This window comes from Bos indicus x Bos taurus, chromosome 15 (assembly GCF_003369695.1).
Source record: "Bos indicus x Bos taurus breed Angus x Brahman F1 hybrid chromosome 15, Bos_hybrid_MaternalHap_v2.0, whole genome shotgun sequence".
In the NCBI taxonomy this organism is placed as follows: Eukaryota; Metazoa; Chordata; class Mammalia; order Artiodactyla; family Bovidae; genus Bos; species Bos indicus x Bos taurus.
The window spans coordinates 42,372,746-42,398,226 of NC_040090.1; the positions used below are offsets into that span (position 1 = coordinate 42,372,746).

The 25,481-nt window shown below is 39.5% G+C and overlaps 1 protein-coding gene across 1 annotated transcript; it reads left to right on the plus strand.

Moving 5' to 3' along the window:
• Positions 1 to 25,015, plus strand: CTR9 (CTR9 homolog, Paf1/RNA polymerase II complex component). Its single transcript, XM_027563274.1, has 25 exons — positions 1 to 234; positions 1,563 to 1,661; positions 3,493 to 3,732; positions 4,256 to 4,373; positions 5,271 to 5,360; positions 6,326 to 6,474; positions 7,557 to 7,664; positions 10,979 to 11,086; positions 11,193 to 11,429; positions 11,646 to 11,735; positions 11,841 to 11,969; positions 12,080 to 12,263; positions 13,730 to 13,818; positions 14,672 to 14,857; positions 14,938 to 15,025; positions 15,164 to 15,312; positions 16,837 to 16,953; positions 17,093 to 17,238; positions 18,724 to 18,795; positions 19,299 to 19,434; positions 19,583 to 19,729; positions 20,088 to 20,245; positions 21,259 to 21,355; positions 21,565 to 21,677; positions 23,947 to 25,015. Exons 1-25 carry the CDS (start codon positions 190 to 192, stop codon positions 24,371 to 24,373), a joined length of 3,522 nt encoding a protein of 1,173 aa, XP_027419075.1. The 5' UTR covers positions 1 to 189; the 3' UTR covers positions 24,374 to 25,015.
• Positions 25,016 to 25,481: the final 466 nt, after the last annotated feature.

Consider the following 25,481-nt stretch of genomic DNA (forward strand, 5'->3'; position numbering starts at 1 on the left):
CGCCGGTCGCCGTCTGCTGTTCGTTGTTTGAGCGGCTGACGGGAAGGAGAAGCCGAAGCTCCGGCGGCGCTGCGGGGCTGCAGTCACAACTGGAGCCCGAGCCGCCGCTCGTCTCCGGACGAGCTGTAAGCCAGGAGTACCGGCTGTGGACAGGCGGGGCCCGACGCCCGCTCTCCTTCTGATTTCACCATGTCGCGGGGCTCTATTGAGATTCCCCTTCGGGACACTGACGAGGTAAGTGTCGAGCATGGGGGAGGGTGGGGGCCGTGAACTTGGACGATCTCCCCCTCCCCCTTTCTCCCAACTTCGCTTCCGAAGTAAGAACACTGTCTCTCCCAGATCGAACTCCCCTACCGAAGCTCCGACCACTTCCTTCCCCAGCCCCGGCACCCTCCCAGGCTGGGAGCATCAGGTCCCCGAAACCTTGAGGCCACCCCGAGAAGGAGTTCTTGAAAGTTCCCCCCCAACCTGCTCGTATTTGACAGTACTCTGCTCTTCCTAGTTCAGAGGCGCGGGAGTGTGAGTGTGCTTGATCAAATGTTAGGCACCTCACAGACCACAGAGGTGGACACTGATGTCACTGTGTTCTCTCTGCTGCTCAAACTAAGTATCTCTCCCCGGGAATATGTAGGATGTCGCCCTTCCTCCCTTAGAAACTCGAGTGTCGCTGCACAAGGCTCTTTCAGCGAAATAGAGACCCCAAGCCGCTGCTGTGTGCTGATAGAATTGCCCCCCTCTCCCTTGTCTCCTCTTTTATGGATGGCCAATAGCTTGTCTGAGTAAAGCTCTCAGAATTGCTGTTGTCTTATTGGCTATCTCATATTCTTATTTGTTTGTTTGATTGAGGTACAATATTGAGATGTGTTTCACTTACCATAAAATACAGTGGTTTTAGTAATAGTCACAAAGCAGTGTAACCACCACCACGATCTAATTCTAGAAAATTTTTCTACTGTTATTTTTGTGCCACAGTCAGGAATGTGTATGACACAAATGCTGCCTCCATGAAGAATGTGTGCAGTGGCAACTCACGGTTGCCTTGCTTCTAGGATTGTGCTTCTTGTCAGACCAATGACACCAGAGTGTCTGGGGTGCTTATCTACACTTTACCTGCATTATGCATTAAGCAGAGTTCCGTTTCATTTTTTTCAAAGCTTTTTATAATTCTAGGGATTTGAAGACAGCTAGCAGGATTTTTTTTGCTATGCTTTTACTTTACTATTCCATATAATGTATTTGGCATATGCTCCTTAAACATTTCTTAACATATACTTGTTTTAGCCTTACAGAAAGTGAACACAAATCCTATGTATTAAAAAAAAAAAAAAATTCTACGTATAACCAGCCTCATTAATCTCTGGGAAAAGAGCAGTCCGAGGAGACACATGAATTTCAAAAAGAGAAACAGAACTTCCCTGGCACCCCGTGGTTAAGACCCTGCGTTTCCACTGCAGAGGGCACAAGTTCAGTCCCTGGTTGGGATATAAGATCCCACATGCTGTGGTGGCATGGCCAAAAAAAAAAAGAAAAATAAGAGTTAAAACCTACATTTTGTATTTTAGGTCATTGAACTTGATTTTGATCAGTTACCGGAGGGAGATGAAGTTATTAGTATTCTGAAACAGGAACACACACAACTGCACATATGGATTGCTTTGGCGGTGAGTATTTGTGTAACAAATACTTTTTATATGTCGACTGGAAAAAAATATGTGGTTTCTGTTTTCAGATACAGTAATAGCCAGCTTGGGTGAATGACAGTACCGTGTATGTGGAAGTTAATTATATTATAGTCCAGTTTCCTAAGTGGTCTGCTGGCCTCTGGTAAATTAGAATATGTTGGTAAAAGCAAAATTCACTTAAGCCAAATAGTACTCAGTATTGAACATTTGATTATTTAGTGGTTATTCAGTGAGGACTGGCTTATGATTTGTGGATAAACTGAGAAAAAACAAGGTGCCACGATGTAAACAATCCAGCACCCTCTACCCTCCTCAGTACTAGCTGCATGATTATGTTTCTTTTTTGTGGGAACATTATAGGAAATGATTATAGTAGTGAAATACAGTGAATACTTTAATCATTATTCCTAAGCAAGTTTGCCACAGGTCACTTTTCATGTAAGGATATAAACAAGGCATCTAATGTTATCTTGAATAGTCAGAGAAATAGATCTGGAATTAGGTTTGTGTCCAGTGCTCAAGCCTAACTCTTGAGTTTCTTAGGCATGGATTTACAGAGAGGTACTATCAGTGACAAGCAGTGCCTTCCTGACTTAAGTGCTAAATTTTCTCAGTCTTTAGAGAACAGGCCATTAATGCTTGTCACTCATTTTTTTAAAACCAGAAGGGAACTTAAGTTTTTTTTTTAGTACAAATGCCTCCTTTCACAGCACTTATATGAAAATTGGAGTCTTGCAGGGTTAGCATGACACCTGTAGTAAGATAAATTTATGAATCATTGTGGGCTACAGGTTGTTAAAACAAGAAAGAATGTAGGCTTTGGGATTAGAAAGGCCTTTGTTTAAACTCCAACTCAGCTGCTAACTAATTCCGTGACCTTCAACAAATGATCTATCTTCTGAGCCTATTTCCTTATCTAAAATAGGGGGTTGTTAACACTGAATTAAAAGATAGTTGTACAGATTAGAGATAATGTCTATGAAACTCCTGGCATTGTTTGTGGCCCAAAGTAAGGGGCTAATGATGGATATTCCTTATAATATTAACAAATGAAACAAATATCCACAGAAGTTATTCAACAGGCGCAAAGTCATAGATAATTTTTGGTGGATCTAGAACTAGAACCCAAGTTTTTTGTTTGGAATTCTTTATACCTCTCACTATTTCTTTCTCTCTTTGGCTCTGATTTACTTTGAAATCAGTTAATTATTACTGAGTAAGGAGATGGAAACATTTGTAATGATTTTAATTTTTAAGCAACTTGGTTAGATATAATTCACTGTAGTAAACTGCAGACATGACTGAGCTACTGAATACAACACAGACATTTGAGAAGTTTTAGCACATATATACACCTGTGAAATGATCATCATATTTAAAATAATACATATATCCATCACCCCTGAAACTTTCCCCCCAACTCTCCCTTCCCCACCCTCCCATAGTGTCCAGGCACTTATTAATATTATTATGTATGATCAGGTAAATTAAGTCAGATTTCTTTGAATTTATGAAAGTGGAAAAAAATGCCATATGAAAGCAAAATAGTGCCCAGGCAACCCCTGATCAGCTTTTTGTCGCAGAAGATTAGTTTGAGATGTATTCACGTAGTTGCATATATCCAGTAGCTCCTTTTTACTGCTGAGCAGTAGCCATTGTACAGATAGACCATGGATTGCCCATTCACCTTTTCATCAACAGTTTGGTTGTTTCCAGTTGGGCCCTATTACACATAAAACCTCCGTAAACATTTGTGTACAGTGTTTTGTATGGACATACAATAACTCTAACTTAATTATTTGCCTTATAGCTGGAATACTACAAGCAAGGGAAAACAGAAGAGTTTGTCAAGTTGTTGGAAGCAGCACGTATAGATGGCAATTTGGATTACAGAGACCATGAAAAAGACCAGATGACTTGCTTGGATACATTGGCGGCCTATTATGTTCAACAGGCTCGTAAGGAAAAGAATAAGGACAACAAGAAGGATCTTATTACACAGGCAACCCTATTGTATACAATGGCAGATAAAATTATTATGTATGATCAGGTAAATTAAGTCAGATTTCTTTGAATTTATGAAAGAGGAAAAAATTGCCACATGAAAGTAAAATGTGTGTAATAGGCAACAGAGTTTCTGAAAAAACTTTTTTTTATATGGTTGATAAGAACAGTAAAAAAGGGAGAAGCGTTCCTTATTAAAATAGAAATTTCTTATACTGTTGAATTAATATGGGCAGATTTAGCATAGAAATTTATAAACATGTTGAGTTGATAACTCTAACATCCTCAGGTGAATTTCAAATGTATTTTATGTATTTTAAGGAGTTTGAACTTTTCTTTTTGTCATTTTTCCTGGCACAGACAGCTTGCATTTTGGGATAATTTCTCAATTTGTGATTCAGATTTCTCAATTTGTGATTACTGATGGTTTAAACACACTATAGTGATAGAGGAATTTGTGTGATGCTTGACTGCTCTCCTGTATGGTTTTGATTTTCATATTACACATTTGTCTTATCATGGTTAGTCCTGGGTAGAGTCAAGTGTAAAATGGTACGTTACTTTTTCAGAACCATTTGTTGGGAAGAGCCTGCTTCTGCCTTCTTGAAGGTGACAAAATGGATCAAGCTGATGCACAGTTTCATTTTGTACTCAACCAGTCTCCAAATAATATTCCAGCACTGCTTGGTAAGTCATTTTCAGCAACCATCTTAGGAATCTTTATTTTTCAGCATGTGCCTAAAATACATCTCTTTGTTGATAGCTCCTTAGTAACTGGGCTGGGCAGCAAAGTAGAAGAGCTTTACCTTAGTAAAAATAAAACCCTTGTGGGGTGGGGAGGAGACTTTCCTGGTGGTCCAGTGGTTAAGAATCCACCTGCCAGTGCAGGCAGCATGGGTTCAATCCCTGGTCCTGGAAGATTCCACATGCCATGGAGCAACTAAGCCCATGTACCTCAACTACTGAGCCCGAGTGCTTTAGAGCCTGTGCTCCACAACAAGAGACTCCACCACAGTGAGAAGCCCATGCACCATATAAAGGAGCTCCCATTCACTGCAACTAGAAGAGAGCCTGCATGCAGTAACAAAGACCCAGTGCAGCTAAAAATAAATAACATTTTAAAAAACAAAGAAACTCTTACAGGGAGTTCCCTGGTGGTCCATTGGTTGGGACTTCATGCTTTCATGGCTAAGGACCTGGGTTCAGGGCCACCCAGTGTGGCCAAAAAAACAAAAATGAAAAAACTTATTGCAGTAGATCATCATTTCTGTTGAAATTACAGAAATAAAATATATACCAGTTAAGCATAATTTGTAATCTACTTCTAGAGAATCAGTAAACAACCTATTTGGACAGCTCTAAGCTAATTTTTGTTTTATAACATTTCACATAAATATAGGACTGTTCTATTTATAGACATAGATTAATACATCCTTATGGAAAGCAAGTTTAAATATGAAATCGTTTTTACTATTTTTGACCGTTTTTTACTGGGAGATATATTCGATCTAGGTGAGTTAGTGGAGAGTATATAACACTTGAGTTCTTTAATAAGTGCATGTTTATTTTTAAAAATCATTACAGGTAAAGCTTGCATTTCGTTTAACAAGAAGGATTACAGAGGCGCTCTAGCTTACTATAAGAAAGCCTTGAGGACTAACCCAGGTTGTCCAGGTAAGAGAAAAACTTCAAGTCTAAGCTGTATATGATCCAACTTAAAATATTGATATTTGATTCAAAGGCTGAACAGAAGTAGTTCTTAGTATTTGCCCTATACTTTTTTCCTTTGCAAAATCACATTCATTTAGCAAATTTTGAAATTAAATGTTAAGTGTTTCCAGAAGGACAGGGTGTCAGACTGTGTCAAATTCTGTTAGGCCAAGTAAAATAGGGAATGAAAGTTGCTCATTGGATCTGGCAACGTACAAATCATTAGTAACCTTGATAAAAGCAGTTCTATTGGAATGGTAGAGGTGAGATACTCATCGGAGTGGAGTCCAGAGAGAAAAGGGAAGGAAAGAAATTGGAGGCAGCAAGTATAGAGTCTAATGAGCTTGACTTTCTAAGGAAAGTAGGAATGAAGAGACACTGGAAAGAGAAATGGAATCAAGAGAGGATTTTTAAGGATAGGAGTGTGTATGGATGAGAATGATCTAGTTGAGAGGGAAATTTTGATGATGCAGGAAAAAGGGGAGGGTTGCTGGTGCAGTGACCTTAGATGAGAAGGGGTAACATCTAATGAGCACTGGAGAGGTTGGCCTTTGATAAGAACATGGTTGACTTTTGGCATGGCTTTGAAATTGGGAAGCATTTATAAGCTTAGTTCTGTAGATGTGCATGTAGCCAGTCACTTTATTTAAGCCTATAATGAAGCTCTCTGTTTAAAAAATTGCTCTTTAAAAATTAGATCTTGAAGGTACAGTATAGCCAGGCATATTGGAAGATAAGAAAAATAACATTATTTTTCTGACCTCCAGTGAAGCCAAGATTGTGATATACCCAAAAATTTTATAGTGGGATTATATTGAGGTTAATTCTGGGATTTTGCAACTTATAAATAGTGTTTAAGCATTTAAAAAAATTTGAACCCAAGAATGCCTTAGTTTGACAGACTAAATAACTTGATTTTATTTTTGTAGCGGAAGTTCGTTTAGGAATGGGCCATTGCTTTGTGAAACTTAACAAACTGGAGAAAGCTCGTCTGGCATTCAGCAGAGCCCTGGAACTCAATTCCAAGTGCGTAGGAGCATTGGTGGGACTGGCTGTTCTAGAACTCAATAATAAAGAGGTGTGTGATTAAAAAAACTGTTTAGTTTCTGACCGTTTTGTCAGGTGAATAGTATTAAATTATATATTGAATTATATCTCAACAGAGCTGTTGAAAAATGCAATCTTATGGAGTCTTTTCTATTATTTGCCTTGGGGATTAGCAGTAAATGGTTTAAGACAGTGATATCAGGTATATTTATTACATTCAACCAATTTCAAAGGGCAGGAAATGCTTTCCAGTGGCAGTGTTTCTGCAGTTAAGTCTGTTAAGAAAGCTAAATTCTGAAAGTTTAACTCACTATTTGAATTTATTTCTATTATTTTTCCTTTAATTTTTATAGTTTTTAAAGATTACTTTCCATTTGCGTTATTACAAAATCTTGGCTATATTCTTCATGTTGTACATTACATCCTTGAACCTTTCTTACACCTTGATAGTTTATGCCTCCCACTTCCCAACCCCTATATTGTCCCTCCCCTCCCCAACTGGTAATCAGTAGTTTGTTCTCTATATCTGTGAGTATGCTTCTTTTTCGTTGTATTCACTAGTTTGTTGTATTTTTTAGATTCATACAGCATTTTTTGTTCTGTGACTTATTTCACTTAACATAATGCCTTCCAAGTCCATCCATGTTGTTACAAATGGCAAAATTTTATTCTTTTTTATGGCTGTGTTGTATTCCATTGTATGTATATGTGTGTGTATCACATCTTTATCCATTCATCTGTTGATGGACACTTAGGTTATATATCCTGGCAATTATAAGTAATGGTGCCGTGTATTTTGAGGTAGTGTTTCCAGTTAATATTTTGGTTTTTGAGCTGTGTACCCAGGAGTGGAATTGTTGGGTAGTATGGTAGTTCTATTTTTAGTTTTTTGAGAAACCTTCATGCTGTTTTCCTAGTGGCTGTGCCAATTTATAATCCCACCATCACAGTTTGAAACTTGTTATTGCTGGTGAGAAAGTTAAAAAGAACGATATTTTGGTATCTGAACTTAGATTTGTATAATCTTATTTCTTCAGACTAGAAAGGAAACTTTGAAAAAGTGCTATTTAAGTAATGTTTCACTCATCCCTGCCATCACTGTGTTTCTTTTAGGCTGATTCCATCAAAAATGGTGTCCAGCTTCTTTCCAGAGCCTATACAATTGATCCTAGCAACCCTATGGTATTAAACCACTTAGCAAATCACTTTTTCTTTAAAAAGGTAGGAGAAATCATTTATTAAAGTTGTTTAATGTTGAATCCTTATCTTTGCTTTTCTGCACTGTAGTTGACACTTTATCTTTTTAACTTCAAAAGAAATTTTAATCAAGAGAGTTTTTTTCAAGTTAGAGTTTGTATTAGTATCTAGGTATGTCTGTTTGTTCATTCAATCATTTAATAATTATTGACCCTGTATACCATACCCAATATTGTGATGGAGGTGTGAAGTTCAGTAAGACAGTTTTCACACTCAAGGAGTTGAGTTTCATAGAAAACCCAGACATGTGAACAAATGTAAATGTAAAAATAAAGGTCTCTACCCTGCTGTGGCAGAGAAATGAAAGAGGAAATGATTAAGTGGTTAAGAAAAGTGTTTACCACCAAGAAGGAAAACGCTCTTGAGCTACGTTTTTAGAAGACGATCACTAGGTAGCTGAAAGAAGAGAGGCACAGCTGTATGAAATAGTCTTAGTTTTTTGCTTGTTTATTTTTGTATGTTGATCATGATGTCATTTTTAAAGTTGCCACTAATTCTGTAGAACAATGGCATTCTAGATTTCTCAAATACTAGAAAAGTTTTTATATAGTTGGTAAGCATGAGTTTAATCATTTTGCAACTAGGTACTAAATTATACCAAGAACTTTTAATTAAATAGCAATTTAAGTAAAAGTTCACAAAACTACATCGATCCTTATTAGTAATAGATGCTATATTGCTGTTATTGTTGCTATTGGTATGCATTCTATCCTTACTAAATGCCAAGTACTGTTAAAAGTGCATGCCATGAATTTATGTAATATTCAAAACAATCCTCTGAGGTAGGTAATATTTTCTTAATTTTGTGGATGAATCATGGAAGCAGAGTTAATACCCCGAGGTCACACAGCTGTTAACCATGGTGCTTTATTCTCCCTGGCTATAGAAGCATACTCCCCTTTCATAGTGAATTATTAATTAAACTTTATGCTATAACTATTACAGTACTAAAAGGCAACTACTTAGGGAGAAGATGGAAATGTATTTTAAAAGTAAATGAAGTGTTACTGTTTTACGATAAAACATTAGCACAAGAAGGCAATGGCACCCCACTCCAGTACTTTTGCCTGGAGAATCCCATGGATGGAGGAGCCTGGAAGGCTGCAGTCCATGAGGTCGCAAAGAGTCGGACACGACTGAGCGACTTCACTTTCACTTTTCACTTTCATGCATTGGAGAAGTAAATGGCAACCCACTCCAGTGTTCTTGCCTGGAGAAGCCCAGGGACGGGGGAGCTTGATGGGCTGCTGTCTATGGGGTCGCACAGAGTCGGACACGACTGAAGTGACTTAGCAGCAAGTTATATTGGTTTTTATTGGGGAAAAAAACAACAAAAAACAGAGGACTAATGATTCTAAATATTTGAGTGCATATCTAGTAGTCAGTGCTTACAAATGTTAGGACAGCTTCCTTGAACCAAATGAGAATAATGCATTTTTAATTTTCAATGCTAGTCACCCTTGCACTGCTGAAGATACAGACTTGCTTCTACTGAGCACAATTCGTATTTCAGAACCTTAAAGATTACCTAGGTGAAATATGTAAATCAAGGGAGTCTATTTGAGTGTTACTGAATACCTGATCTATGATCAGTGCTGTGCCAGGTGTCATGAGGTCCTCTTGCACTGAATATGTCTGTAAGGTTTACAGAGCATGTTTACATATGTTTTCTCAGTTTGTCATTAAAACAACTCTAGAAGGTACACAGGCTATTTCCAAACCCTCATTCCAGTGAACAAGATGTAAATTTAGCTAAAGGCTGTATCATGTAATTAAAACTGTGGAGTTTGAATCACTTAGTTCAGATTCTGGCATCACCATTATATATAGTTCTTTGGCTTTGGGCCAATATACTGATTTCCCTAAACCTTAATTGCTTCACTTGTAAAACAGTAATAATACCTACTTTATAGGATTTGAGGGGTGGTAGTTAGGGTTGTTAAATGTAATATCCACATTACATACTTACCTAATGGGAAACAGTCCGTGTTAAAAGCTGCAATCCCATTATTATTTATAATATTTTAAAAATGTCAAAAACTTTACATCAGACCAGATTTCTGGTCAGATGAATAAAACACATTTCCTATTAAAACTGAAACGTTGTTTCTACCCCTGATGTATAAACTCTGAGACACTTGGCAGAATAATCAAAAGGAAAGTCAAATCTAGTAGAAAGGTCATGACCCATGCATTCAAATAGAGTTGAATGCAGGTCCAGGCACTGGTACTTGTTACCTTCATGTGACAGAACATATCCTTGGAGTGGGGAAGAAAGTAAACTGAGTTCTAGCTTTTCACTTTGGATAACAAACTTAATACTTAAGTTTCTGTTTTCCCATCAATAAAATGGTAATAATGACATACTTTCCAGGGAAGGTTGATTAAGCTTAGAACTAATATAAGTATACCTAGCAGAGTACTTTGGAGAAGGCAGTGGCAATCCACTCCAGTACTCTTGCCTGGAAAATCCCATGGACAGAGGAGCCTGGTAAGCTTCAGTTCATGGGGTCTCGAAGAGTCAGACGCGACTGAGTGACTTCACTTTTACTTTTCACTTTCATGCACTGGAGAAGGAACTGGCAACCCACTCCGGTGTTCCTGCCTGGAGAATCCCAGGGACGGCAGAGCCTGGTGGGCTGCCATCTATGGGGTCTCACAGAGTCGGACACGACTGAAGCGACTTAGCAGCAGCAGCAGAGTACTTTGGATATAGTGAAAGTGTAGTCGCTTAGTTGTGTCTGATTTTTTCAACCCTATAGACTGTATCTCACCAGGCTCCTCTGTCCATGGAATTCTCTAGGCAAGGATACTGGAGTGGATTGCCATTTCCTTCTCCGAGGGATCTTCCCAACCCAGGGATCAAACCTGGGTCTCCCACACTGCAAGCAGATTACCATTTGAGCCACAAGAGAAACCCTTGGATATAATAGTTCTTATTAAATTGTAACTGCTCCCATTACTGTTAATAAGGGACTTAACTTCTCTTGGGTTTTCTCATCACAAAAATAGGCCTGATGCTTCAAAGGATTATTGTGGAGATTAAATGAAGTAATAGACATACTGAGCAAATGTTAAGTACTATACAAATGTTAGTTCCCATCTTCCCTAAGTTTATCAGCAAGGGGAATAAGGAGAGTGATTTGTAAATATGGGTACAGTGCTGTTATTGTTAATTCAGTTAACAAATTTTTAAAGTGAAATTTGAGGAACCCTATGACTGAGACCAGTAGAGTTGTTGGAGCTTACCCATTGATTTTTGGGTCTTCCTTGTTCAGGATTACAGTAAAGTCCAGCACTTGGCTCTCCATGCATTCCATAATACAGAAGTGGAGGCCATGCAAGCAGAAAGTTGCTATCAGTTGGCTAGATCATTCCATGTCCAGGTAAGTTAATTTTACACTCTGGAGTATCTTAATTCTTTAATGGTTTTCCAAGTCTTTTAAAAACTGTTATATGTATTATTGGTCTTGTTTTATTTTCATTTTTTAGGAAGATTATGACCAAGCTTTCCAGTACTACTATCAAGCTACACAGTTTGCCTCATCCTCTTTTGTGCTGCCTTTTTTTGGTTTGGGACAAATGTACATTTATCGAGGTGACAAAGAGAATGCATCTCAGTGCTTCGAGAAAGTTTTGAAAGCTTATCCTAATAATTATGAAACTATGAAAATTCTTGGCTCTCTATATGCTGCTTCAGAAGACCAAGAAAAAAGAGATATTGCCAAGGTACGCTTTTAAAAGTCTTAGTTATTTTCTGGTAGCTATCCCTAGATGCTCATTTCTTGTTATTGCTTATAGAAATACATTGGACTCGGTTTTGATAGCTGAGTTTGCTCCAGTTGAAATAACAACTGACATTAAACAGGGTAGAGTAGTTACCACATTTTACTTTCATAGCCTAGAGTTGGAATGCCTTAGCTTAATGATCTCTTTTTATCCCAGGGCCATTTGAAGAAGGTCACAGAACAGTATCCTGATGATGTTGAAGCTTGGATTGAGTTGGCACAGATCTTAGAACAGACTGATATACAGGTATTTGATCACATTTTTCATCTACCTAATGTGTTTTTGGTAAGCCTGGTATAGTGCTTCTCTCTTTTTCACTTACACCTTATTCTGTCCACCATGAAAATACAGGGTGCCCTGTCAGCCTACGGAACAGCAACACGCATCCTTCAGGAGAAAGTGCAGGCTGATGTCCCCCCAGAGATTCTGAATAATGTGGGTGCCCTTCATTTCAGACTTGGAAATCTGGGTGAGGCAAAGGTAGGAACGAAGGACTAGTTCCTTCTTTTGAACTATCAAGTTCAGTGCATGCTTTTTTAGATGTGTCAACCAAGTCTTTTCACAATGTAATTTTCTTTTCTTTCTCCTAGAAATACTTTTTGGCATCTTTGGATCGTGCAAAGGCAGAAGCCGAGCATGATGAACATTATTATAACGCCATTTCTGTTACAACGTCATACAATTTAGCCAGGCTGTATGAAGCAATGTGTGAATTCCATGAAGCTGAAAAACTATATAAAAACATCTTACGGGAACATCCTAATTATGTTGACTGTAAGAATTTTAAACTTTATTTTTTATGTATTAAATGCTCACAACAGCAGCAAAAATTTAGCCTGGAAAAAATCTTTCTTGGAACTAATAATAAACAGTTTTAGGGAATTTCCTGGTGGTCCAGTGGTTAGGATTTCTTGCTTCCACTGGAAATTAACTCCCTGTTCTGGGAACTAAGATCCTGTAAGCCACACAGTGCAGCAAAAAAAAAAAAAAACTATTGAAAAAACAAAACAACTGTTCTAAAGGTTATACCTTTTCTTCAAAGCAAATTTGTGGCCTTAAAAAAAAAAATGCAGCTTCACTTAAATTTATCCTGGAAACAGAAGGAAACAACTGAAAACCAGTGGGACCATATTTTATAGACTAGTCCATCTTCAATGGGTCAGCTACCTCTACTAGGCTTTTAACAACTCCTTGACGTATTTGGTTATGGGTTTATCTTTATGGTGGGTTCTGTTTTGATTTACAGTGTTTTTAATAGTCATAAAGGACAGGGCCTTTCCTGTAAATAATTATTGCTAAAAATGTCCTACCTTGAGTTTTTGCAACCTGAACAGTGTGAAATTTGGAAAGTTTCTAACTAAAAATCATTTATATGCTGTACTTCCCTTAAAAGAACCTAAAGCTATGATGTTTTGACTCTGGTCAAATCAAGGGCTAGTAACTTGACCCCTGTCATACTATTATGAATAAAAAAGTGATTTAAAATAAATAAGATTTTAGTTGAATTCCAGGCTTAATCTGAACTGAGTTGATAGGCAATTATAAACCATTGTTGGTTTCTTGAGAGAGTGACATTTTCTGGAACAAATAACAATTTGACATTTGTGTGGCACTCCCTAGTGGCTCAGATGGTAAAGAATATGCCTGCAATGCAGGAGTCCTGGGTTCAGTCCCTAGGTAGGGAAGATCCCCTGAAGAAAGAAAGGCAATCCACCCCAGTATTCTTGCCTGGAGAATCCCATGGACAGAGGAGCCTGGCTAGCTACAGTCCATGGGGTCACAAAGAGTTGGATAGGACTGGGTGACTAACACTTTCACTTTTAAAATTACTTAAGGTAAAGAGACACAGTTAGAGGTCAGGTTTTCTAACTAATAATCCCTTAGTAGTCTGTGTTTTCACTATTGTGTGATATGCCAAGCACAGTGCTGTATATCAGAGAGAAACTGGAAACAAAACGATGACAAGCTTTTAAAATAACTTAGCTTGAGATAATGACTTGATCCAGAGTACCAGCTTGAGGAATGGAGTAGAAGGGAGAATCTGAGATTTCAAACAGGAAGGTTTGATGGTATTGAAGTTGTACTTTAACTTATTAGATATTTAATTAGCTGTATCAGTGCTTGATATTTTTTCACCTGTGATGTGTTAATTGAAAGCAATTATTTTAAAAGTACAACTTTAAAATTATGATCCTACTTTATAGCTAATATTTTAAACATAAAAACTTGTGCATTTTCAGGCTATCTGCGCCTAGGAGCAATGGCTAGAGATAAAGGAAACTTTTATGAGGCTTCAGATTGGTTTAAGGAGGCTCTTCAGATTAATCAGGTTGGTAATAATAACTCTTGGGTTTGAAAAAAGAATTACTTCACCATTTTCCTTCAGTAAATCAGTTTTTTCTTTTAATGGCTGTCTAGGTTGGCATCTCCCTCCCCTTTTTTTTTCCCATTTACTTTTTAAAGATACTAAAGGGCTTCCCTGAGAGCTTAGTTGGTAAAGAATCAGCCTACAATGCAGGAGATCCTGGTTTGATTCCTGGGTTGGGAAGATCCGCTGGAGAAGGGATAGGCTACCCACTCCAGTATTCTTGGGTTTCCCTTGTGGCTCAGCTGGTAAAGAATCCGCCTGCAATGAGGGAGACCTGTGTTCAGTTCCTGGGATGGGAAGATCCCCTGGAGAAGGGAAAAGCTACCCACTCCAGTATTCTGGCCTGGAGAATTCCACGGACTGTATAGCCCATGGGGTTGCAGAATCAGATAGAACTGAGCGATTTTCACTTCACTTCAAAGGGTGTAGAGTCATCTAGATGTTTGGATTGTGGCCCACAATAAGAATTAGATTTCACGTCACAGCCTAGGACACACACACGTGTATACAAACAAAGAGATCAGGTTTTCTAACTAGTAATCCCTATACTTGAGATCAAAGTTTTATAAATTAATAATGATTTGTAAAATCATATTGTCCTAGACAGTACATTGATATTTTTACTGTATTCCATTTTATTGCATTTCTTATGCTGATAACTAAACATTAAATTGATTTTACAAGTCATTAATCCATCTCAGCTCTCAGTTTGAAAAACACTGTTGTAAACGTAGCCTATAAACCTCTCCAGGAATCACCTATTGTGGAAAGAATCCAAATTACAGATCTTGCTTCTTTTTATATGTGTTTTTAGGACCATCCAGATGCTTGGTCTTTGATTGGTAATCTTCATTTAGCAAAACAAGAATGGGGTCCAGGCCAGAAGAAATTTGAGAGGATATTAAAACAACCAGCTACTCAGAGTGACACTTATTCTATGCTGGCCCTTGGCAACGTCTGGCTTCAGACTTTGCATCAGCCCACCCGAGATAGAGAAAAGGTAATCTCTTTTCATTTCTTTAAAACAAAGTTGATTCTTACTTGATTCTTATTTGAATTTTTTTAATAATCTTTTTATAGGAAAAGCGTCATCAGGATCGTGCTCTGGCTATCTACAAACAAGTACTCAGAAATGATGCAAAGAATCTATACGCTGCTAATGGCATAGGTAATTATAAGATTTGGATATCCATAATTGTGAAATAAATGCTTTTGGAAGGATGTTTATAGATCAGATTTTCTCTCTAGTTTTTTTTCTGGCTACAAATAGGAAGTTCTAATTCTGTGAACCTTTTTATAACTTTAGGAGCTGTTTTGGCCCACAAAGGATATTTCCGTGAAGCTCGTGATGTATTTGCCCAAGTAAGAGAAGCAACAGCAGATATCAGTGATGTGTGGCTGAACCTAGCACACATCTACGTGGAACAAAAGCAATATATCAGCGCTGTTCAGATGGTAATGTTTTATTTTTCAAAATATTTTTATTTTGTGGTCATCGTTGAGCAGTTTTCTTAACCATTCTGGCCTCGTCTGTTTAGAGGTTTATAATTTTATAAGGTTAAGACCAGTCTTTGATGTCCAGACAGAGATGTGAGTCCTGGCTCCACCATTAATTGCACGTCTTGGGCATGTCTCTATAAGACAGAAATACGTGTAACCTTAATCTCATAGAATTTTATGCGGATCCAGAATGAAAAATACTTGGCACTAATTTGCCTAGCATAGCAGTAAGTGCCAGAAGATAGTGGGATTTATTATTCATTTGGGCTTCCCTAGTGGCTCAGCTGGTAAAGAATCCTCCTGCAATGCAGGAGACCTGGGTTCGATCCCTGGGCTGGGAAGATCCCCTGGAGAAAGGAACAGCTACCCACTCCAGTATTCTGGCCTGGAGAATTCCACGGCCTGTATAGTACATGGGGTCGCAAAGAGTCGGGCACGATTGAGCAATTATTTGCTCATTTTATCCTCTTCCTTCTCAGATGAGAGAACTGCATTTCAGAAAGGTTAAAAGACATTTAAAAAGAAAAAACTCCCTCCATGGGGATAAGTTTTCATAGCTAGAGATTTTTGTTATACTTTTCATATTTGTTGATTACTTGAAGTAAAAGAGTCATGCCCAGCATCTTTAGCATAGTGAGCATCTTTAGCATACCTAGTGAAAAAGGAAAAATGCTCTTATTGAAATTATTATGGCCAGAAAAAAACAAGTTTCTGACCCAAGGTAGAAGATATGAGCAGTCCAGGCTCTGGGAAGTAGTTAACCATTTTTTCTAAAAAGGACGAGTAGTAGTAGTATTATTGGAAAGGTAACTTGTCACAAGGACTTACAGAACCTTGATTGCATATGGTAGTCTCAGAGGTTGTATTTTTGGAGGTCAGCCTTCTTGGTCTGCAAATCAATTGCTAGGAATAATCAGGGAAAAACCATCTAACCGTCTTCACCGAGAAGAACTTGCCTACGACACTCCTGATATTGCATGGTCAGAAACTGACTTGTTCGTGGCAAAATTAATACCAGTATTGCTATATTAGTTTTACTAAGAGATTAACAACCAGAACTGTGAGGCTTCTCATATTGATTGCCAGTAGGTTCCACCAGCCCTAAAGAAAGGTGGTAGAGCCCCATAGGAGCCAGGTGTATGACTTCTGATAAATCATCATTAAGTCTTGTCTAGATTGTATTGCTAAAGATACAAAAAGACCTTCCATCTGTTTCACCTGTCAGTGTTGGTCCACATTTCAAATGGAAAGACTATTTCGAGTATGTAATTTTTCTTACCAGGTTTTTATGTTGTGAAAATGTATGCTGGTGAATGTCAAGAATCAGTCTCAATTTAGTCTTTGAAATTAACCATCCAGAAGATGGTTTAAAGCTAATTTAAAGCTTTTCACATAGCTTTAAAATCGCTTGAAATTTTCTTATAAAATAATAGTATATAATTGTTGTTGTGCTTTAATTAACTTTTTCTCTTTTTGTAGTATGAAAACTGCCTCAGAAAGTTTTATAAGCACCAGAACACAGAAGTTGTGCTATATTTGGCCCGGGCCCTCTTCAAATGTGGCAAGTTACAGGAATGCAAACAAACCCTGCTGAAGGTAAAAAAAGAGAACTCAATTCTGTGCTGGTTTGTATTTTTTACTCTGTTTTACACATGCTTACATGCCTAATACTCTAACTAAAATTCTTTTCATGTCTTTATAACATATGAAAAATTTGCTTTGTTTTTATTTATAGGCTAGACACGTGGCACCCAGTGATACAGTTCTTATGTTTAATGTGGCCTTGGTCCTACAAAGATTAGCTACCTCTGTCCTGAAAGATGAAAAGAGTAATCTGAAGGAAGTACTTAATGCTGTGAAGGAACTGGAGCTTGCACACAGGTAAGATTTTGTACCTGTTTTCCAAACAACCTTTGAAATTGTTTGTTTCTTTAAACTCATATGTCTCAAAGGAGAATCATTCTCTAGTAGAATCATTCTGGCAACTTTTAAACCAAAGCAGACAGCTGCCACTAGGTGACTTCAAACCATAGCTAGGATCCTGCTAGAATTGGATCCTATAGTCCGACCCCTATAACTGGCTAGCTTTACAGGCTTGCCCTAGATTTTTTATTAATCTGAGAGTAATATGACCCAGCATTTTACACACTAGAAACTTTTAGACTCCACTTACGTTGTTTTGGAGAAGACAGTGACACCCCACTCCAGTACTCTTGCCTGGAAAATCCCATTGATGGAGGACCCTGGTAGGCTGCAGTCCATGGGGTCACTAAGAGTCGGACACGACTGAGCGATTTCACTTTAACTTTTCACTTTCATGCATTGGTGAAGGAAACGGCAGCCCACTCCAGTGTTCTTGCCTGGAGAATCCCAGGGACGGGGGAGCCTGGTGGGCTGCTGTCTATGGGGTCGCACAGAGTCCGACATGACTGAAGCGACTTAGCAGCAGTAGCAGTATGTTGTTTTTACCTGTTATACCAGTGTCTTCTTTGAGGTATGAGTTTTCCTCGAGCTAAGATTAAGGCCTTTTCTCTTAAATGACTGAATAAGTTTATTTGGCTCAACTCAATTTATGTATGGGGAGAAGGCAGTGACACCCCACTCCAGTACTCTTGCCTGGCAAATCCCATGGACAGAGGAGCCTGGTAGGCTGCAGTCCATGGGGTCCCAAAGAGTCGGACATGACTGAGCGACTTCCCTTTGACTTTTCACTTTCATGCATTGGAGAAGGAAATGGCAACCCACTCCAGTGTTCTTGCCTGGAGAATCCCAGGGATGGGGAAGCCTGGTGGGCTGCCGTCTATGGGGTCACACAGAGTCGGACATGACTGAAGCGACTTAGCAGCAATTTATGTAACTTTATAGTATTTAGTTGGTAACTCAGTGTATGTTAAAGTTAAAATCTTACATCTCTTCAGGTTTTATCCAATCTTATTTGAGTTCTTGTTTTAAGTATTTCTTGCCTTGGCTAATAAATTATATGTGCTTTCATGGCTTAAGCCTCCTAACCTCCATGCTGACATATTTAGTAAACTTGGTGTTTAGTAAATATTAGTTGCTGGAATTGATTTTTGGTTGTTTGTGAATTTACTGATAATGTTAAATATAACTTTATCTTCATGAACTTGCTGGTATTGCGTGGTATGTTGTTGAGAGTTCTTTTTAAGTGAGTTGTATATGTGTTTTTCCTATTGAGATGACAGCCCTTTGTGAATACATTTAAGTATTAAGTGTTCATTAATTTCAGTCAGTATGTAAGCCTTCTCTGAAACTTTTTTTGAAAACAGATTTTTAATCTGTTTTTAATCTAAAGGGTCTGTTCCATTAATTTTTTTTTTACGTATTTTATTTTCTCATTCCATTTAGATATTTCAGTTACTTGAGTAAAGTGGGAGATAAAATGAGATTTGATTTGGCCCTCGCTGCTACAGAAGCCAGGTAATGTTACTGTTTATGGAGGGTGACTTTGGGTGAGGTAGTGATATCCATATGGGCTGGGAGAGTGACACAGCAGTGAGGGATTCTGACCTTCTAGGCATCAGTCTTTCACACTCCTCTCTGGGATGTTCCACCCTGGGCTAAGGCTTTTTCTTGAGGGTTCTTTCGGGGAATATGCCAAAGTTAATTTAGTTTAAGTCCTAAAATTATATGGGAAAAGACTTTTCTGATTCAGAATCAAGACACAATTCCCAATGCTGAGTTACATGTGAAGATATTGTTGGGAATCTTTTTAGCTGTGCTTTGGGAAGACAGTTATGATTTGGAAACTTAAAATAGTTGACAGTATTGGCTTATGAGAAATTAAGTTAATTTTGCTAATTAAGACTTCTATGATCCTGCTTCAAACTTTTAAATATGTGTAAATAATGTAAATGCTCTGAGTTTTTAAATAAAAAGTGTACTAGCTACATTCATATTTCTCGAAATTGGGAACGTTCTAGGCAATGCTCTGACTTACTGAGCCAGGCGCAATACCACGTGGCTCGGGCACGCAAACAAGACGAAGAAGAAAGGGAGTTGCGGGCCAAACAAGAACAAGAGAAAGAACTGCTAAGGCAGAAACTTCTCAAAGAACAGGTATTTCTTGTGTTTGTGGTGATACTAGAATTAAAGGTGGGCATACATACACTTTGTATGTTCATCAAAAGTTCTTTTGATGATAGCCATGATTTTATGGTCATAAGAACATTTTGATGAGATTTTCCCCTACCCTTTTTCCTCATAGGAAGAGAAACGTCTCAGAGAAAAAGAAGAGCAAAAGAAACTTTTGGAACAGCGGGCCCAGTATGTAGAAAAGACCAAAAATATTCTTATGTTTACTGGAGAGACTGAAGCAACAAAAGAAAAGAAAAGAGGTGGTGGTGGTGGACGGGTAAGATGTGACTCCAGCTGGAAATGAAGTTAACTGACTAAATGCACTCAATATTTAGTCATGCTTTGGCTTCCTCCTTTGCTAAAGGATAGTCTTCAACACAGAGAATGCTTTAAATGGTATCTAGTCTTTAGAAATGCACTTCAGTGTTAGTTTTAGTATAGTTTATCTTGTAGCAACCTTGCAGTTGATGGTCTTTGCTATGAGAAACATTCATCCCAATTAGCAGTTTTAAAGTATGGGCCTCACCATGCACCTCTTCAGTGTGACTCGGAGGGCTGGTGGCATGAGGCCTATTTCATACAGCCATATTCTACCAGCCAGGAAAGCACTGACTGTGGTCTTCTTTGGATTTCAGCGTTCCAAGAAAGGAGGAGAGTTCGATGAATTTGTCAATGATGACACCGATGAGGACCTGCCTGTCTCCAAAAAGAAGAAGCGAAGGAAGGGCAGTGGTAGTGAGCAGGAAGGCGAGGAAGAGGAGGGCGGCGAGAGAAAGAAGAAGAAGAGGAGAAGGTAGCATCATGGGAAAACCTTTTCAATCACCTCATGAAAGTGGGGAACGCCTCTCACCTTCTGAATCTTAGGGCTAGAATTTGGGAACACCTGGTAATCTCTTGATGCACCCAGACAGAAACCTTTCATGCTCCTGCTTCCTGCTTTAATCCTAAAATGGACCCCAATTACCAAACACTACAAATTTCCTTCTGAGAGCTATGAGTCAGTCATAATTGCCTTTCTTACGTCTATAAAATTGCAACACTTAATTGGAAAACCTATGCAATTTAGAATGAGAAGAGTTAGTGGGTCCGTGCCAACTGTCTATCTTAATAACCTTACAAAAGCCCCAAACCTCAGTTTCTCTCTGTAAAATGGTGAGAGTCATCGCTCAATTCAAGTTTTACAGGATGTGTAAAATGTGAATTTAGCTGAAAGAAGGGCTTTTCATCCTCCCATGCCATCCACTGTGAGGACAAGTGGTGCCTTGTCCCCTCTTACCTGGAGGGGCCCTTGAACTCTCCCACTCCTCTCACGGTGCTTCCCTGTCCAGGAACCTCCAGGATTACCTAGGCCTGTTCTTCCCAAACCGAGGCTGACTCTGCTTGTGGGATTCAATCAGACACACTGACCTGTGGAATTGAAGCTGTGGCTGAATATTAGCAGACCTAGGATGAGTAGTTGGGAAGGAAGGAAGAGGAGGGGGAGGATGCTGAGTCTGGAGCCTGGATCTTTTCTCACATCCTCTGTCACTCACCCAGGGCAAGATCTGAGCTTATCTTACATTCATTAAGAGGGCTCAGCAGTGACTCATGTGGTCAGCAGACTGCATAAATCCATGATTTATCTGTGTGGCAGACTGCTGAGCCTTGTGCAGCGGCTGCACGTTGTGGCCCCACAGTCTGGTTGCAGTCAGCACCCGTAGAGGAGGGCGTTGAGAATGACTCGTACTATTTGAATGGCGAAGAAGTCTTGGGCTTTATAGGCATATGAGTGAATCTTGACACACGTTCTTTTGGTGTTCACTATAGACCTCCGAAGGGAGATGAAGGATCTGATGATGATGAAACAGAAAATGGCCCCAAACCGAAAAAGCGCCGTCCACCAAGAGCAGAGAAGAAGAAGGCTGTAAGTGTCCAACACGTTTTTCTGTCCCTGGTAGGCATGAAAGATGTCTGCTAGATACATCCTTCTCCTGCAGTGTCTTCAAGCACAGACGCTTGTTTTTGAAGTTTGTTGGTTGCCGTTTGATTGTATCATTGCAGTGCAAACCCAATTTAACATGACATCCTAACGGAAGAGTCCTCACTAATCTATTATGTGTGTTCTTTCTTTAGCCCAAGCCAGAACGTCTGCCTCCTTCAATGAAGGGAAAAATAAAATCCAAAGCCATAATATCATCAAGTGATGATTCGTCTGATGAAGATAAACTGAAAATTGCTGATGAAGGGTAGGAATTTTTTGCTTGGTGTGTTCTCCTAATGAAAGATAACCGAGAGTGGTCACTGTGACAGAATGTCATCTCTGTAGTTTCTTAGAATCTTAGAACTGGAAGACACCTTATCACACACCTTATTCTGATCTTGTCATTTTGTCTACCAAATATTTGTCCCTTACAGGAGGAAACCTATTTTGAAACCTTCTTTCTTCATGGATATTAGTTGAAATTTTCTATATGACATCCTCCTACACAAAATGTATCATTTGGCTACACTGCCATTGACTGGCTTAAAGTAGTAGGAGTAGCTGGATCTTGGTCACAGGAAGAAAGGCACTTTCTTGACCATTCCGTCCTTTGTCAGGCAGGGATGACTTAGCACTACCTGCCTGTGGAGGGCTTATCCTGCAGTCCTTTAGCTTACAGCCCACTTGGTCAAACAGTATTCTGTTGTACTTGTCCTGAACTTGCCCCTGAAGCTCCACATTTGGATTCCTAGACTAGAACTCTTAATACCGTACTACGCCTTGTTCTTCTGATGGCCATTTCACTGATAGCCATCATTTCACTGATGGCCATCATTTCATTCATTCATCCAACAGATATTTGAACATCCATGTTATGAAGTGAGTGCTAAGTGCTGGAGATGCAGAGGAAAAAGACATTGACCCCGCCCAAAGGAATTTGTGCTTTAGAAACAGTAGAGAATGACAGATAAACCAAAACTACAGTATACTGGGGAAAGTGTTATCACTTATATTTTCCATTTATTGCTTGCCAGGGACAAGCAAGCAATGAATCTGGAGTTGAAGTAGTGAGGGTAATTACTGAGATAAATTTTGTAAAAGGCTGTTTAAGTCTTTTAGAAGAATAAAGAGTCCTAATCACCTGTACTTCTAAAAAAAAAACCAAACCAATAAATAATAAAAGTTTTTAAAATAAAAGCAAGAGAGGGAGTCCTGGTGGGTTAGAGGTGAAGCAGCAGTGAGAGGTTAGCATGTTGAAGGGGCTAGGGGTCTGCGGCTGGGGGTGGGGTGGCTAGCCTGGTATGGTAAAGCATCTGTGAAGATGTTTGGTTCCCATTTTCTCTGAAGACAGTGGTTGACACAGATTTGGATTGCTTTTCCACTGGTCCTTGCCCACAATGTTATCCTAGTCCATTGATTAGAGGCATGATGGTTAAACCCTCAGGAAGTGTTTCCTTCTTTAGCCAGATGGAACGGAGTGAATTAGATTCAAGGGGCCCACTGGTACTTGGTGTATATACAGAAGGAATATCCAGCATCCTCTTCTCCACGCTTCACATCCTTTCAGAGTGACCTGAGTTACATGATATGTGTCTAGATTTCTTTCAGATGTAAGCACAAAGAGCCTCTCTTCAGTCTGCAGGGATGTTTTCATTGCTGGGGAGAGTAGTCTGTTTCACCTCCATCACCCTTCTTAGACTGACCCTGTAGGATTTAATATTCCTTTCTTGGTATATTTGTCATGGAAACCCAAACCAAGGAATATGCCAGAGGAGAAGCATGTCCCTCCTGGTGAGCGCAGTGCAGTGGGGGATTGGGGGGAGGTAGCAGCTGTCACAGTGGTTAAGGGAACGTTTGTTCCTGTAGGAAGCCAAGATTACCTTGCCACCACCATCCCGAGCATTAGTCCCTTTCCTTTAACATCTGATATGTAGAGGAGAAACTTGGGCAAAAGTAAACAAGCAAGCAGCAGAACCCCCTTAGCACAGCTTCCTATGCAGAGTAAGTCTAGTCCTGTCAGAGGGCATCAGAGCAGAAGCAAATCCCAGAATAGGAATGGTGACTTGGCTCCTTGGCCGACTCCTACACAGATGGGACAGGGGAGCCCCACTCGGCCAACCCTTGGGAGAGGGTTCATGTCCAGAGTCTCTGCAGCCAAGTCAGGTCCTAGGTTTTACCTCTGCTGCTATGGATTTGCTTATAAAGATAAATGTAGTCCTTCCTTACATAATTTTACAGGTGAAATTGAGAAATGCTTCATTCTGATGAAAGGTGCCTGGTATGACCAGTGAGAGTCATCCTTCACTGTTTTTATTCTGTCTTAGAGCTAATGTGCCTTATTCTTTTTGCCTACGTACTCCCCTTTTTATTATGAACAACATCTCATTTGCAAAAACGTACACCAAAGAAATATTACAGTAAAAACACCGATCAGGTCCAGAATATTCTGCCCTTCTCTTTTAAAAGGGCAACCCCCGATTGTCAGGTGTTGTCGTCCGGAGACCTGGCCTGTAACAAGCATTTCTCTTTGCCAGGCATCCCCGCAACAGCCACAGCAACAGCGACTCGGATGAGGGCGAGCGGCGGAAGAAGGGTGCCTCCTCGGAGAGCGACTCTGACGAGAACCAGAACAAGTCCGGCAGCGAGGCCGGCAGCCCCCGGCGGTCCCGGAGATCCCACTCCGATGAGGATTCGGACAGCGACCAGCCGGCCAGGAAGCGCAGGCCCTCAGGCTCCGAACAGTCGGACAACGAATCCCTGCAGTCTGGGCGGAGCCGCTCCGCAGGCTCTGAGATGGACTCCCGGCCCGCGTCCCCAAGTGCTGAGTCGGACCACGACTCCGAAAGAGCATCTGACAATGAGGGCTCCGGCCCAGGTTCCGGAAATGAATCTGAACCCGAGGGATCCAACAACGAGGCCTCGGATAGGGGCTCAGAACGTGGTTCAGATGATAGCGACTAGGCTTTATTTCATGAATATGCTTCATCTCTGCAGGAAACTTTTTTTTTACATATGAAAGCTGTGATAAAAACATTTCAGGTGTTTGGTCAGTGGTGAAATTTTTGCTAAGGCAATTTTTTTCCCTATCCATTCGTACATTACTATGACCGCAAGAGATATTTCCCGTGTTAGAGTCTAATATTTGAGTCTCTTGAGCAAAAGGTGACTATTCTTCATTATGGTACAATTCCACCTATTACATGTGAAAACCCCAGAAAAATAAACCCACGTGCTGAAGCATTCCTACAGAGTTTTGAGTGCCTACATCAGTGGCACACGTGTCATCTTTGTATGTTAAGCAGTACACTGTTTGGATTTCTATTACAATCTTTTACCAAGTGGTGTGAGAAACTTGGTGTTATTGTCTTTTTCCATTTCAAGCTTAGATCAAGAATATTTTTATTTTCTGGAGAAAGAGGTATCTACTGTATAATTGCACCAAAGTACAAATGAAAGGAAGGTTTCTTCGATAGGGTAATACTGCAGCCATGTAGATAAAACCACAAATATATCGTTAGGTTGACTAAGATGTGGAAAAATGCTTTTCTGTTAGTAGAATGCAAAGACCTACCTAAGCCACATAATAAAATTCTTTTACCAATTTTTATGTGTAAACTTTGTGTCATTTGGGGAGGGGGGGAGCAGTACATTTGTATATGAAAATTTAGTATCAGTAAACTGTAAATATTTGGAAGAACCTGAATTAAACAAGGCTGTTTACTCAAAAGTTTTGTAATTCTTTGTAGATTTCTGGAGTGTTTTTAAAGATGCAAGAAGCTATTTACAGGGACTTTCTTGGCAGGCCACTGGTTAAGTCTCTGGGCTTCTCATGTAGTAGGGGTGGGTTCAGTGTCTGGTTGGGGAACTAAGGTCCCACATGTAGTGTGGCCCAGCCAAAAAATTAAAAACAAAAAAACTATGGAAGCCAAGACATGGAAGCAACCTGAGTGTCCATCAACAGATGAATGAATAAAGAAGATGTATGTATAATGCATATATAATGGAATACTACTCAGCCATAAAAAATATTGCCACTTGCTGCAATGTTGACAGACCTAGAGATTATCAT

Excerpts from the sequence above, each read along its gene's own strand:
- CTR9 (XM_027563274.1), top strand. The coding sequence starts at position 190 with ATGTCGCGGGGCTCTATTGAGATTCCCCTTCGGGACACTGACGAG. Across the intron at positions 15,026-15,163 it reads ATACGCTGCTAATGGCATAG|GAGCTGTTTTGGCCCACAAA; the intron begins GTAATTATAAGA and ends TTATAACTTTAG. Across the intron at positions 16,954-17,092 it reads GCAAACAAACCCTGCTGAAG|GCTAGACACGTGGCACCCAG; the intron begins GTAAAAAAAGAG and ends TTTTATTTATAG.